The sequence below is a fragment of the Cherax quadricarinatus genome, chromosome 54 (assembly GCF_038502225.1).
Source record: "Cherax quadricarinatus isolate ZL_2023a chromosome 54, ASM3850222v1, whole genome shotgun sequence".
Taxonomy (NCBI): domain Eukaryota; kingdom Metazoa; phylum Arthropoda; class Malacostraca; order Decapoda; family Parastacidae; genus Cherax; species Cherax quadricarinatus.
Window position 1 is genome coordinate 12,516,578 of NC_091345.1, and position 17,500 is coordinate 12,534,077.

At 39.6% G+C, this 17,500-nt stretch overlaps 1 protein-coding gene across 3 annotated transcripts in view; it reads left to right on the top strand.

The window, feature by feature from the left end:
* Positions 1-17,500, top strand: part of LOC128699065 (uncharacterized) — a 224,015-nt gene that overhangs the window by 157,120 nt on the left and 49,395 nt on the right. Inside the window, exons 3-6 of one of the 3 annotated variants that reach the window (XM_070096619.1) lie at positions 2,134-2,344; positions 3,122-3,230; positions 13,496-13,597; positions 16,104-16,220. In XM_070096619.1, the coding sequence (XP_069952720.1) occupies positions 2,134-2,344; positions 3,122-3,230; positions 13,496-13,597; positions 16,104-16,220 (539 nt within the window). Of the gene's footprint in view, positions 1-2,133; positions 2,345-3,121; positions 3,231-13,495; positions 13,598-16,103; positions 16,221-17,500 lie in introns of those variants that run through there. The other 2 variants (XM_070096621.1, XM_070096620.1) reach the window with 2 other exon arrangements.

The window sequence follows — 17,500 nt, forward strand, 5'->3', positions numbered from 1 at the left end:
ATGTTTTTAAACGTGAACTGAAACTATTGTTGGCCAGGGTAACCAGTGAACAATGTCAAGTACATGTGCTTGACATTATTTGCTGGTACCTTTGCTGCTGTTGTTGTGAGCAGTCTATTGGTAATGTTGGTATCGTTCCTTTTATTGTCGGTGCTCTGTTTGCTGTCATTTTTTATACTGTCGGTATTCTGTTGGGGCCTTTGTTCTTGTCTCTCCTGCTGTCAGTATTCTGCTGGTGCCTCTGCTGTCATCTCTTCTGTTGGAACCTCTGTTTGTACCTCTTCCGTTGTCACTGAGACTTGTTTCCGACCTGTTATTGCCCTTCGAGGACAGGGCCGAAGGGAATGGGTATCCTACGGGTATCCTTCCGGTATCCTTCGGGTATCCTACGGGTATCCTACGAGTATCCTTCGGGTATCCTTCGGGTATCCTACAGGTATCCTTCGGGTATCCTTCGGGTATATTACGGGTATCCTTCAGGCATCCTACGGGTATCCTTCTAGTATCCTCTATGTCTACGTTTATAAATTACTGTATTCATGTATTTTAACTCCGATTCAGAAGTGCGTTTAATTTAGCAACCGGTTCCTTTCAACAGACATGAAGCCCCTTAACGATTACCTTTGCAATGTAATTAGCGTCAGATTTGGTTCGGCTTCAGAAAGCAATTATTAACAACACTGTTTGAGGCAATTCTCTTTTTACTAAATTTTGAGATCATTGTATCCAGCAATGATACTAGATCAAGGTGAATAATGATATTTTTGTACATGCTCTGATTTTCAATAATCTCTGTACTGTCCCCTACGGATTTGACGCTTCTCCGAAAAAATAATAATAATAATAATAATAATAATAATAATAATAATAATAATAATAATCATAATAATATGATGATAATAATAGTAATGATAATAATGATAATAATAATAATAATAATAATAATAATAATAATAATAATAATAATAATAATAATAATAATAATAATAATAATAATAATATATCATCATTATTATTATTAATATTATTATTATTATCTTAAATTTCCCCTTTAATACTTATTTCTTGAGAGGACTATCACTCGAAGACTACTTTTAGATCTATTCCTTAAAGACTATCCACTCCAGTGATAGTTATGTGGGCGGGCGTCACCGCCCATCTCACCTTCTATTAATTAAGTGGGTGGCCACCAGGAGAGTTTCCTGCCAGCCAGGTGGCAGGAAGCTGCCACCCATCACTGCCACCCAGGTCCCTCTTAGCCTTCATCATTACATATCATGTGAGAATAATGATGGTCATGATGACGAGGATGATGATGAGAATGATGAGGATAATGAGGATTATCCTCCCCACGCACAGCTGCTAATTAAAATCCTCAGGTTAAACATAGTTGGGCAGGGAAATATTTGCTCAAGCAACTGCCGTCAAATTAGCACAAGAATGCCCCCTGGCCGGGCAATTAACGTTCCTTGACTCTCTCCCTTCAGGGGGAAAATGATACTGGAGTAACACCACGTGTGGATGGTGCTAACACCACGTGTGGATGGTGCTAACACCATGTGTGGATGGTGCTAACACCACGTGTGGATGGTGCTAACACTACGTGTGGATGATGCTAACACCACGTGTGGATGGTGCTAACACCACGTGTGGATGGTGATAACACCACGTGTGGATGGTGCTAACACCACGTGTGGATGGTGATAACACCACGTGTGGATGGTGATAACACCACGTGTGGATGGTGATAACACCACGTGTGGATGATTGGTAACACAGCGTGTGGATGGTGCTAATACCTCGTGTGGATGGTGCTAACACCACGTGTGGATGATTGGTAACACCACGTGTGGATGGTGCTAACACCACGTGTGGATGGTGCTAACACCACTTGTGGATGATTTATAACACATGTGGATGATTGGTAATACCACGTGTAGATGATTGGTAACACCACGTGTGGATGGTGCTAACACCACGTGTGGATGGTGCTAACACCATGTGGATGATTGGTAGCACCACGTGTGGATGATACACACTCACACACATACACAAAATTGAAATATATCCCATAATTGTTGGTGTAATTATAGCGTGCTCTTCCTGACCTTCTTACCTATGCCGCCCACGAAGACTGGAATTCCACCTTGTGTGACGATGAAGGCGTGGGCGGTAACTCGAGTGTGGTGGTGGTGGAGGACGTGGGCGTGGGCGTGGAGGGTGAGCATGGGTGGACCCACATCAGGAGACAGCTACACTGGGCCTTCCCCGTCCATATCTACGGCTTCGCCTGTCTCTTCTTCATGCTCGCATTTTACACCTTCTTCTCCATTCTCAACCTTAGGTGAGTGTTGCGCTGTGGGATGGGTGTGTGGTGGGATGAGTACTGTGTTGTGGGTGCTGTGTGGTGGGATGAGTGCTGTGTTGTGGGTGCTGTGTGGTGGGATGAGTGCTGTGTTGTGGGTGCTGTGTGGTGGGATGAGTGCTGTGTTGTGGGTGCTGTGTTGTGGGGTACGTGCTGTGTTGTGGGTGTTGTGTGGTTGGGTAAGTGCTGTGCTGTGGGTGTTGTGTGGTGGAGTGAATGCTGTGTTGTGGGTGCTGTGTTGTGGGTGTTGTGTTGTGGGTGCTGTGTTGTGGGTGCTGTGTTGTGGGTGTTGTGTTGTGGGTGCTGTGCTGTGGGTTACGTGCTGTGTTTTGTAGTGTGTGTGTGTGTGTGTGTGTGTGTGTGTGTGTGTGTGTGTGTAAAGAAAGAAATGAACATAATGAGAATATGATAAAGAACAGGAGGAACTGAATGATAACGCTGGTAAAGGCAAATAAATCCCAGTTGTCTCTTTTCTACCTCGTTAGAAGCAAATTACAATCCACACAAAAAACAATAGTTCTTTGAGAGAGGATTTTAGATATGAGTAAATATGAATTAAATAATTTTTTATAAGTTTGTATAAAACAAGGTAAATGTGAACGACAAAATACAGATTTCTTTTAATATTACACTGAACAATAAAATAAGTGAATCTTCCGCAGCTTAGAGTGAGGAGTTATCCAGACTGACAACACCTGTTTCTTTTAGCGCTATGATCTTGTGTAACTCTTACACTACTCTTTCCTTCTTCACCAGGTCACAAATCTCCAACCGTCCATTTATGTCGACCATCAATGTATTCCTCTGTGTTTTGGGGGTGACCCGAGCTGCTTGCTTTCTCATCGACCCCTACACCTTAGGTCAGGTAAGGTCACACTTACTGACCTCTACATCTAAGCCATTTGTAGTTACCCCTTAGATCTAAATCCTCTGCGAATCACGTTTAAACTAACACAGGGATATTGAAGGAAGAAGAGGGAGTTAGGGTGCTGGAGGTGGAAAGGGGGTGTAGGAAGGCAGAGTGTGGAGGGAGGCAAAGGAGTGGAGGATTTAGGGAAAGTTGATGAGGTTGGAGTGAGAGTAGGAAGGGAGGGGAAGGAGGAGGAAGTTGTGGTGTACCTTGATGGTAATCAATATCACCTGTGGTGAGGCAGGGATACTGACAACCTTTGACAACCTATGATGAAGCAGGGATACTGACAACCTTTGACAACCTGTGATAAAGCAGGGATACTGACAACCTAAGACACCCTGTAGTTTTCATTCTTTTGGAGTAGTACGAGATGATTTGGAAGACCCGACTAAGAGTACATGGAAATGCATGAGAGTACACTGTAATAAGTGAGACTACACTCGAATACAAAACTTGCGAGTACTTCGGGATAAACCAGAGTACTCGAGAGTACTTAGAAATAAACCAGAGTACACGAGAATACTTGGAAATAATCAGAGTACACGGGAGCACTTAGAAATAACCGAGAGTACACTGCAGTACCCAGAAAGATATAAACCTTCACGTGAGAACTCAGTAACATAAAGACACGAGACAGAGCTTTAGACAGTACACGAAAGCACACCACAACGCACCTACCAACACCTACCACTGTAAAACACCTGTAGTAACACCTGTAACAGCCCCTACACCTGCCACAGAGTCAGCCAGGCACTCAGGTAGACGCAGACTAACCTCTGGCTATTTTCGCCAACCAGTGGAGGCTCGCCAGCCTAATTACCCCATTAGCGACTAATAACTTAACGAAGCCATTCAACCGAGTTTGTTAAGCCAGATTAAAAAACGCCCATTGGATCCCTGGCTTACCTTTCATTCACTAAGTTACTTTGACTGCTGGCTTCTTTCTGGCTTATTTGCCTCAGGCTTAATTTCCTTGCTTAGCTGATAATCTATTTTTGTTTAGATTAGGCTAATTAACACCTTAATTACTTTGTCTAGATCACCTTTATCACCCGTTAATCACCCGATTGATGTTAATCAACTGACTCATTTTAATCACCTGAATCACCCTAATCACCTGACTCACCCTAATCACCTGACTCACCCTAATCACTTGACTCATCTTAATCACTTGACTCACCTTAATCACTTGACTCATCTTAATCACTTGATTCATCTTAATTACCTGACTCATCTTAATCACCTTACTCACCTTAATCACCTGACTCATCTTAATCACCTGATTCACCTTAATCACTTGACTCATCTTAATCACCTGACTCATCTTAATCACCTGACTCATCTTAATCACTTGACTCATCTTAATCACCTGTCTCATCTTAATCACCTTACTCACCTTAATCAACTGACTCATCTTAATCACCTGATTCACCTTAATCACTTGACTCATCTTAATCACCTGATTCATCTTAATCACCTGACTCATCTTAATCACCTGACTCATCTTAATCATTTGACTCATCTTAATCACCTGGCTCACCTTAATCACCTGACTCATCTTAATCACTTGATTCATCTTAATCACTTGACTCATCTTAATCACTTGACTTACCTTAATCACTTGACTCATCTTAATCACCTGATTCATCTTAATCACCTGACTCACCTTAATCACTTGACTCATCTTAATCACCTGACTCACCTTAATCACCTGACTCATCTTAATCACTTGACTCATCTTAATCACCTGACTCATCTTAATCACTTGACTCACCTTAATCACTTGACTCATCTTAATCACCTGACTCACCTTAATCACCTGACTCATCTTAATCACTTGACTCATCTTAATCACTTGACTCATCTTAATCACTTGACTCATCTTAATCACCTGACTCACCTTAATCACCTGACTCGTCTTAATCACCTGACTCATCTTAATCACCTGACTCATCTTAATCATCTGACTCATCTTAATCACCTGACTCACCTTAATCACTTGACTCATCTTAATCACTTGACTCAATCACTTGACTCACCTTAATCACTTGACTCATCTTAATCACCTGACTCACCTTCATCACCTGACTCATCTTAATCACCTGATTCATCTTAATCACCTGACTCATTTTAATCACCTGACTCATCTTAATCACCTGACTCATATTAATCACTTGACTCATCTTAATCACTTGACTCATCTTAATCACTTGACTCATCTTAATCACTGATTCATCTTAATCACCTGACTCACCTTAATCACTTGACTCATCTTAATCACCTGACTCACCTTAATCACCTGACTCATCTTAATCACTTGACTCATCTTAATCACCTAACTCACCTTAATCACTTGACTCACCTTAATCACTTGACTCATCTTAATCACCTGACTCATCTTAGTCACCTGACTCATTTTAATCACTTGACTCATCTTAATCACTTGACTCATCTTAATCACTTGACTCATCTTAATCACTTGACTCATCTTAATCACTTGACTCACCTTAATCACTTGACTCATCTTAATCACCTGACTCACCTTAATCAGCTGACTCATCTTAATCACCTGACTCATCTTAATCACCTGACTCATCTTAATCACCTGACTCATCTTAATCACCTGACTCACCTTAATCACTTGACTCATCTTAATCACTTGACTCATCTTAATCACCTGAATCATCTTAATCACCTAATTCACCTTACTCACTTGACTCATCTTAATCACCTGATACACCTTAATCACCTGACTCATCTTAATCACCTGACTGATCTTAATCACCTGACTCACCTTAATCACCTGACTCATCTTAATCACCTGACTCACCTTAATCACCTGACTCATCTTAATCACTTGACTCATCTTAATCACCTGACTCATCTTAATCACCTGACTCATCTTAATCACCTGACTCATCTTAATCACCTGGCTCACCTTAATCACTTGACTCATCTTAATCACTTGACTCATCTTAATCACTTGACTCATCTTAATCACCTGACTCATCTTAATCATCTGATTCACCTTACTCACTTGACTCATCTTAATCACCTGATACACCTTAATCACCTGACTCATCTTAATCACCTGACTCATCTTAATCACTTGACTCTTCTTAATCATCTGACTCATCTTAATCACCTTACTCACCTTAATCACCTGACTCATCTTAATCACCTGATTCACCTTAATCACTTGACTCATCTTAATCACCTGATTCATCTTAATCACCTCAATCATCTTAATCACTTGACTCATCTTAATCACCTGACTCATCTTAATCACCTTACTCACCTTAATCACTTGACTCATCTTAATCACCTGATTCACTTGACTCACCTTAATCACCTGATTCATCTTAATCACCTGACTCATCGTAATCACTTGACTCATCTTAATCACTTGACACATCATAATCACCTGACTTATCTTAATCACCTGACTCATCTTAATCACTTGACTCATCTTAATCACCTGACTCACTTTAATCACCTGACTCATCTTAATAACTTGACTCATCTTAATCACCTGACTCATCTTAATCACCTGACTCATCTTAATCACTTGACTCATCTTAATCACCTGATACACCTTAATCACCTGACTCATCTTAATCACCTGACTCATCTTAATCACTTGACTCATCTTAATCACCTGACTCATCTTAATCACTTGACTCTTCTTAATCATCTGACTCATCTTAATCACCTTACTCACCTTAATCACCTGACTCATCTTAATCACGTGATTCACCTTAATCACTTGACTCATCTTAATCACCTGATTCATCTTAATCACCTCAATCATCTTAATCACTTGACTCATCTTAATCACCTGACTCATCTTAATCACCTTACTCACCTTAATCACTTGACTCATCTTAATCACCTGATTCACCTTAATCACTTGACTCACCTTAATCACCTGATTCATCTTAATCACCCGACTCATCTTAATCACTTGACTCATCTTAATCACTTGACTCATCTTAATCACCTGACTCACCTTAATCACCAGACTCATCTTAATCACTTGACTCATCTTAATCACTTGACTCATCTTAATCACCTGACTCATCTTAATCACTTGACTCATCTTAATCACTTGACTCATCTTAATCACCTGACTCACCTTAATCAGCAGACTCATCTTAATCACTTGACTCATCTTAATCACTTGACTCATCTTAATCACTTGACTTACCTTAATCACTTGACTCATCTTAATCACCTGATTCATCTTAATCACCTGACTCATCTTAATCACTTGACTCATCTTAATCACCTGACTCACCTTAATCACCTGACTCATCTTAATCACTTGACTCATCGTAATCACCTGACTCACCTTAATCACTTGACTCACCTTAATCACTTGACTCATCTTAATCACCTGACTCATCTTAATCACCTGAATCATCTTAATCACCTGACTCATCTTAATCACTTGACTCATCTTAATCACTTGACTCATCTTAATCACTTGACTCATCTTAATCACTTGACTCATCTTAATCACTTGACTCACCTTAATCACTTGACTCATCTTAATCACCTGACTCACCTTCATCACCTGACTCATCTTAATCACCTGATTCATCTTAATCACCTAACTCATCTTAATCACCTGACTCATCTTAATCACCTGACTCATATTAATCACTTGACTCATCTTAATCACTTGACTCATCTTAATCACTTGACTCATCTTAATCACCTGACTCATCTTAATCACCTGATTCACCTTACTCACTTGACTCATCTTAATCACCTGATACACCTTAATCACCTGACTCATCTTAATCACCTGACTTATCTTAATCACCTGACTCACCTTAATCACCTGACTCATCTTAATCACCTGACTCACCTTAATCACCTGACTCATCGTAATCACTTGACTCATCTTAATCACCTGACTCATCTTAATCACTTGACACATCATAATCACCTGACTTATCTTAATCACCTGACTCATCTTAATCACTTGACTCATCTTAATCACCTGACTCACTTTAATCACCTGACTCATCTTAATAACTTGACTCATCTTAATCACCTGACTCATCTTAATCACCTGACTCATCTTAATCACTTGACTCATCTTAATCACCTGACTCATCTTAATTACTTGACTCATCTTAATCACTTGACTCATCTTAATCACCTGATTCATCTTAATCACCTGACTCATCTTAATCACTTGACTCATCTTAATCACCTGACTCATCTTAATCACTTGACTCATCTTAATCACTTGATTCATCTTAATCACCTGACTCACCTTAATCACTTGACGCATCTTAATCATCTGACTCATCTTAATCACCTGACTCATCTTAATCACTTGACTCATCTTAATCACCTGACTCATCTTAATCACCTGACTCACCTTAATCACCTGACTCATCTTAATCACTTGACTCATCTTAATCACTTGACTCATCTTAATCACTTGACTCATCTTAATCACCTGACTCACCTTAATCACCTGACTCGTCTTAATCACCTGACTCATCTTAATCACCTGACTCATCTTAATCATCTGACTCATCTTAATCACCTGACTCACCTTAATCACTTGACTCATCTTAATCACTTGACTCAATCACTTGACTCACCTTAATCACTTGACTCATCTTAATCACCTGACTCACCTTCATCACCTGACTCATCTTAATCACCTGATTCATCTTAATCACCTGACTCATTTTAATCACCTGACTCATCTTAATCACCTGACTCATATTAATCACTTGACTCATCTTAATCACTTGACTCATCTTAATCACTTGACTCATCTTAATCACTGATTCATCTTAATCACCTGACTCACCTTAATCACTTGACTCATCTTAATCACCTGACTCACCTTAATCACCTGACTCATCTTAATCACTTGACTCATCTTAATCACCTAACTCACCTTAATCACTTGACTCACCTTAATCACTTGACTCATCTTAATCACCTGACTCATCTTAGTCACCTGACTCATTTTAATCACTTGACTCATCTTAATCACTTGACTCATCTTAATCACTTGACTCATCTTAATCACTTGACTCATCTTAATCACTTGACTCACCTTAATCACTTGACTCATCTTAATCACCTGACTCACCTTAATCAGCTGACTCATCTTAATCACCTGACTCATCTTAATCACCTGACTCATCTTAATCACCTGACTCATCTTAATCACCTGACTCACCTTAATCACTTGACTCATCTTAATCACTTGACTCATCTTAATCACCTGAATCATCTTAATCACCTAATTCACCTTACTCACTTGACTCATCTTAATCACCTGATACACCTTAATCACCTGACTCATCTTAATCACCTGACTGATCTTAATCACCTGACTCACCTTAATCACCTGACTCATCTTAATCACCTGACTCACCTTAATCACCTGACTCATCTTAATCACTTGACTCATCTTAATCACCTGACTCATCTTAATCACCTGACTCATCTTAATCACCTGACTCATCTTAATCACCTGGCTCACCTTAATCACTTGACTCATCTTAATCACTTGACTCATCTTAATCACTTGACTCATCTTAATCACCTGACTCATCTTAATCATCTGATTCACCTTACTCACTTGACTCATCTTAATCACCTGATACACCTTAATCACCTGACTCATCTTAATCACCTGACTCATCTTAATCACTTGACTCTTCTTAATCATCTGACTCATCTTAATCACCTTACTCACCTTAATCACCTGACTCATCTTAATCACCTGATTCACCTTAATCACTTGACTCATCTTAATCACCTGATTCATCTTAATCACCTCAATCATCTTAATCACTTGACTCATCTTAATCACCTGACTCATCTTAATCACCTTACTCACCTTAATCACTTGACTCATCTTAATCACCTGATTCACCTTAATCACTTGACTCACCTTAATCACCTGATTCATCTTAATCACCTGACTCATCGTAATCACTTGACTCATCTTAATCACTTGACACATCATAATCACCTGACTTATCTTAATCACCTGACTCATCTTAATCACTTGACTCATCTTAATCACCTGACTCACTTTAATCACCTGACTCATCTTAATAACTTGACTCATCTTAATCACCTGACTCATCTTAATCACCTGACTCATCTTAATCACTTGACTCATCTTAATCACCTGACACCTTAATCACCTGACTCATCACCTGACTCATCTTAATCACTTGACTCATCTTAATCACCTGACTCATCTTAATCACTTGACTCACATCTGACTCATCTTAATCACCTTACTCATCTTAATCACTTGACTCATCTTAATCACGTGATTCATCTTAATCACTTGACTCATCTTAATCACCTGATTCATCTTAATCACCTCAATCACCTTAATCACTTGACTCATCTTAATCACCTGACTCATCTTAATCACCTGATTCACCTTAATCACTTGACTCATCTTAATCACTTGACTCATCTTAATCACCTGACTCACCTTAATCACTTGACTCACCTTAATCACTTGACTCATCTTAATCACCTGACTCATCATCACTTACTCATCACACTTGACTCATCTTAATCACCTTAATCACCTGACTCATCATCTTAATCACACTTGACTCATCTTAATCACTTGACTCATCTTAATCACTTGACTCATCTTAATCACTTGACTCACCTTAATCACTTGACTCATCTTAATCACCTGACTCACCTTCATCAATCACTGACTCATCTTAATCACTTGACTGACTCATCATCTTAATCACCTAACTCATCTTAATCACCTGACTCATCTTAATCACCTGACTCAATCATTAATCACTTGACTCATCTTAATCACTTGACTCATCTTAATCACTTGACTCATCTTAATCACCTGACTCATCTTAATCACCTGATTCACCTTACTCACTTGACTCATCTTAATCACCTGATACACCTTAATCACCTGACTCATCTTAATCACCTGACTTATCTTAATCACCTGACTCACCTTAATCACCTGACTCATCTTAATCACCTGACTCACCTTAATCACCTGACTCATCGTAATCACTTGACTCATCTTAATCACCTGACTCATCTTAATCACTTGACACATCATAATCACCTGACTTATCTTAATCACCTGACTCATCTTAATCACTTGACTCATCTTAATCACCTGACTCACTTTAATCACCTGACTCATCTTAATAACTTGACTCATCTTAATCACCTGACTCATCTTAATCACCTGACTCATCTTAATCACTTGACTCATCTTAATCACCTGACTCATCTTAATTACTTGACTCATCTTAATCACTTGACTCATCTTAATCACCTGATTCATCTTAATCACCTGACTCATCTTAATCACTTGACTCATCTTAATCACCTGACTCATCTTAATCACTTGACTCATCTTAATCACTTGATTCATCTTAATCACCTGACTCATCTTAATCACTTGACGCATCTTAATCATCTGACTCATCTTAATCACCTGACTCATCTTAATCACTTGACTCATCTTAATCACCTGACTCATCTTAATCACTTGACTCATCTTAATCACCTGACTCATCTTAATCACTTGACTCATCTTAATCACCTGAGTCATCTTAATCACTTGACTCATCTTAATCACCTGACTCATCTTAATCACTTGACTCATCTTAATCACCTGACTCATCTTAATCACTTGACTCATCTTAATCACCTGACTCATCTTAATCACTTGACTCATCTTAATCACCTGAGTCATCTTAATCACTTGACTCATCTTAATCACCTGACTCATCTTAATCACTTGACTCATCTTAATCACTTGACTCATCTTAATCACCTGACTCATCTTAATCACCTGACTCATCTTAATCACTTGACTCATCTTAATCACCTGACTCATCTTAATCACCTGACTCATCTTAATCACTTGACTCATCTTAATCACCTGACTCATCTTAATCACTTGACTCCTCTTAATCACTTGACTCATCTTAATCACCTGACTCATCTTAATCACCTGACTCATCTTAATCACTTGACTCATCTTAATCACCTGACTCATCTTAATCACTTGACTCATCTTAATCACCTGACTCATCTTAATCACTTGACTCATCTTAATCACTTGACTCATCTTAATCACTTGACTCATCTTAATCACCTGACTCATCTTAATCACTTGACTCATCTTAATCACTTGACTCATCTTAATCACCTGACTCATCTTAATCACTTGGCTCATCTTAATCCTCTGACTCATCTTAATCACTTGGCTCATCTTAATCACTTATCAGAGAAATTAATATTAAAAGTTTGAGATTGTAATTAAATCTGTGAAGTCAGCGCATAATTCTCTTACCTTCCTTCCTTCCTTCCATGCTTCCTTCCCTCCTTGCTTCCTTCCTTCCTTGCTTCCTTCCTTCCATCCTTCCTTCCTTCCCTCCTTCCTTCCTTCCTGCCTTCCTTCCTTCCTTCCTTCCCTCCTTCCTTCCTTCCTTCCTCCCTTCCATCCTTCCTTCCTTCCCTCCTTCCATCCTTCCTTCCTTCCCTCCTTCCTTCCTTCCTTCCTTCCTTTCTTCCTTCCTTCCTTCCTTCCTTCCCTCCTTCCTTCCTTCCTTCCTTCCTTCCTTCCTTCTGCTCTCTCTCTTCCTTCCTTCATTCCTTCCCTCCTCTCTCTCTCTCTTCCCTTTCCACAAATTTCCTAGGCCAAAGGTCTCTTGATCCAAGGAAGTGGAGCTCTCCTTCCTGTCCTCAGATTCAACTTGGTTACCTCCCACTGCTCGGAACTCTATAATTCCTACGGGTTTAGCGCTTCCCAGTGTTCAGAATATTCATGATGATAGCAATGATAACATTATTAATAATAATCGTAATAATAATAGTAACGGTAACAGTAATAATAATAATAATAATAATAATAATAATAACAGCAATAATAATAATCATAATCATAATAATATTATTATTATTATTATTATTATTATAATCATAACGAAGAGCTAAATCCTTGAGGGTCAATAATAATAATAATAATAATAATAATAATAATAATAATAATAATAATAATAATAATAATAATAATAATAATAATAATAATAATAATAATAATAGCCTTCCTTCATACATAAAGCCTCCATACATCCAGGAAACCTTCCATCATGCAGGCAGAATCATCACTGAGCTGGTTGGCTTGACAACCTCTGTTGTTCCCTCAGGTGATGCCAGGGTTCCTGGGATCAGTGATGTGGGACGTGGGTTATCCCTGCATCCTCTCAGCCTTCAGTCTCATCCAGCTCGCCTTCTCTCAGCTCACACAGGTAATTCCAAAAAAAGATTATTTTTTTGTTGTAAGTACCTCGGGTAAGTTTGTGAATTAATATATATATATATATATATATATATATATATATATATATATATATATATATATATATATATATATATATATATATATATATATATATATATATATATATATATATATATATATATATAATTATAGTTATATTCTGGAACATGACCATTGAGGGATAAGACACAATCACAATCACTACATGTAGTCTACAGGTAGTAATTGTTGCAGAGAGAGATATCTGCTAATTTAAAAAAATCCCGGCTGCTTTTGTGTGAAGGAATAAAAAGATGAGTTGAGTGGCTGGACTCATCATTCAACTTCACTCTTGATAATTATTTAGTCGCATCATGTGATGAATTGTTGAATCCTGGTTGTGGCCATCATCACGGATCTTGTGCCAAATCTTTAAATTTTCCATTAATGCGATGTGACTGTAAGGTTTAACTAGGGTAATGTTTTTTTTGTGTGTGCTAATTCCCGTCCCTTTATTTTGTTTGTTCAGTATTTAAGATTAACTTATTTGTTCTCCTTAACTTAACAATATGCGAACCTCTTTTTGGTGACCAAGAAATTCACGTGTGTGTGACTCTCTCTCCTCTTCTACCTACATGATAAAAAAAGACACAAAACATACTGTAATTAGGAGAACCTTTTGTTATGTTGAGACGTACGTCAAGTTATTGTAAAAGCTTTACTTCATTAAGCTTTACCAGAGAAGTAACTTTATCCCAGTAAAAGCTTGCTCTGAGAGCAGTCTTTTGTTTACTGTTGTCGGCAACATGTCATTTGAAGCTAACTTCTACGGAGTTGTATAGAAAGGAGCTTAATATTATTTTCTTCCGGACATCAGATGTCACTGTATCTGGCATCGTAGAATCTCGGCTTAGTAAACGCTGGGGAAATCAGAGAACACGAAGAGAATTCAGGAGGTTACTTTGACCCCGTACACAGTCCAAGGTTCCTGCAACCAGTTGATTATTGATTTAGTCACAGTTGACTAGTCAAGTGTACAGGTTGCTGACCTGCACACCTGACTGTCTCACAGCGTGTGTAAGGTACACTCCACTCAGACTGGTCGAAGTGGGATACGTACAGTCTCCCAGATAGGCTTACCAAACTTTTTATCCTCCAAAAACTCAAGTGAACTAGGAAGACACATTTATATTTTCGGAAGACCCAGATAATTCTTGGGTGTTCACTACCCCAGCTTCACTAGTAACACCAGTCAGTGGGAATGCTCTCACAGCTTCAACGACAACACCAGTTGCAACATTAGCTCGCAACAAGTCAGCTGGAAAAGATTAAAAGTTGAAAAGATTTTTGCAGTGATCCGCCAGGCGCTGATTTGGCCGTGAGTACCCATCACTCTGGAGACATTTTAAGTTCTCATCTCTACAACTGGCAAATGTCAGTTGTAGGCAGAGATGTGGACTCTCCACCTTCACTTACACCGAGTATAAAAGCATTTACGCCAAGATACCAGATGATCAATAGGCCTGCAGTGTCTAAATTATTCAAATTCTAGGAGATGTCCGGTTAAGCACAATGAAGTCAGTGATATCGCTATGAGAACCTTGTCAGAGCCTTGTTAGAGCCTTATCAGAGCTATGTTAGAGCTTTGTTAGAGCCTTGTCAGAGTTTTGTTAGAGCCTTTTATGAGCCTTGTTAGAGCCTTGTCAGTGCCCTGTTAGAGCCTTGTTAGAGCCTTGTGAGAGCCTTGTTAGAGCCTTGTGAGAGCCTTGTCAGAGCCTTGTTAGAGCTTTATCAGAGCCTTATTAGAGCCTTGTCAAAGCCTTGTTTGAGCCTTGTTAGATCCTAGTCAGAGCCTTGTTAGGGCCTTGTCAGAGTCGTGTCAGAGACTTGTCAGAGTCGTGTCAGAGACTTGTCAGACCCAGTGCCCACACTCTATTACTCGGGGGATACAGCTCCGTCGACAATACAAACATACTCTCTCGGTATACCTCAAAGTGATATACTCCCATCACTGCTTAAACTTGTACACAACTCTGGGGGGGGGGTAAAAATAAAAGTCTGAATCTGACGTCACATTTTTCCCACGACAAGTCTACGAAGACCGATTATAATGCCTGGGAACGCATGAACACGGGGAATGGAACTCCACTCACGGGAGGAGGGAAAAAAGGGAGGAGAGGGAGAAGGGAGGGGAGAGAAGGGGAAGGGAGAGGAGGGGGAGGGAAGGAAGGGAAAGTCGGCTTCATGCTAGTGGAGAGCTCTTACAGTGAGGAATTAGAGAAGGTATATCTGTCTATCTGTCCGGTAGCAATGGATTTGTCACTCCTGATGTGGACACATACGTGGCTGTGTACGTTTGTGTGTGTGTGTGTGTGTGTATGTGAGAGAGTGTGGACATTTATTTATAATCGTGTTTCCATGCCAGCTATTGAGGCTGTTTTTGTCTGTTTCCTTGACAGGTGTTAATGTTTTTCTTGTCTGCCTTTCTTCGTCAGGTGAAGTTCCGGCCGGAGACGCTGAGAAGGAAGTCAGCTCTGAGTCTGGTCATTACCACGCACTTCGCTCTTGTGCTTGGCTCTGACATCGTCACTGCCTTCGAGAGTCACCTCCAGGCGAGTACACGGCAGTACATGACAGTACGAGGCAGTATGCGAGGGCACATGGCAGTACATGAAAGGTCGTGAGAGTACCTGAAAAGTCGTGAGAGTACATGAAAGTTCGTGAGAGTACATGGTAGTACAAGAAAGGTCGTGAGAGTACATGTGAATACATGAAAGTTTTTGAGACTACGTGAAAGTTTGTGAGAGTATATGAAAGGTCGTGAGAGGACATGATAGGTCGTGAGAGGACATGATAGGTCGTGAGAGGACATGATAGGTCGTGAGAGGACATGATAGGTCGTGAGAGGACATGATAGGTCGTGAGAGTACATGATAGGTTGTGAGAGTACATGATAGGTTGTGAGAGTACATGATAGGTCGTGAGAGTACATGATAGGTCGTGAGAGGACATGATAGGTTGTGAGAGTACATGATAGGTCGTGAGAGGACATGATAGGTTGTGAGAGTACATGATAGGTCGTGAGAGGACATGATAGGTTGTGAGAGTACATGATAGGTCGTGAGAGTACATGATAGGTTGTGAGAGTACATGATAGGTTGTGAGAGTACATGATAGGTTGTGAGAGTACATGATAGGTTGTGAGAGTACATGATAGGTTGTGAGAGTACATGATAGGTTGTGAGAGTACATGATAGGTCGTGAGAGTACATGATAGGTTGTGAGAGTACATGAAAGGTCGTGAGAGTACATGATAGGTTGTGAGAGTACATGATAGGTTGTGAGAGTACATGATAGGTTGTGAGAGTACATGATAGGTCGTGAGAGTACATGATAGGTCGTGAGAGTACATGATAGGTTGTGAGAGTACATGATAGGTTGTGAGAGTACATGATAGGTTGTGAGAGTACATGATAGGTTGTGAGAGTACATGATAGGTTGTGAGAGTACATGATAGGTCGTGAGAGTACATGATAGGTCGTGAGAGTACATGATAGGTCGTGAGAGTACATGATAGGTTGTGAGAGTACATGATAGGTTGTGAGAGTACATGATAGGTTGTGAGAGTACATGATAGGTTGTGAGAGTACATGATAGGTTGTGAGAGTACATGATAGGTCGTGAGAGTACATGATAGGTTGTGAGAGTACATGATAGGTTGTGAGAGTACATGATAGGTTGTGAGAGTACATGATAGGTCGTGAGAGTACATGATAGGTCGTGAGAGTACATGATAGGTCGTGAGAGTACATGATAGGTTGTGAGAGTACATGATAGGTTGTGAGAGTACATGATAGGTCGTGAGAGTACATGATAGGTTGTGAGAGTACAT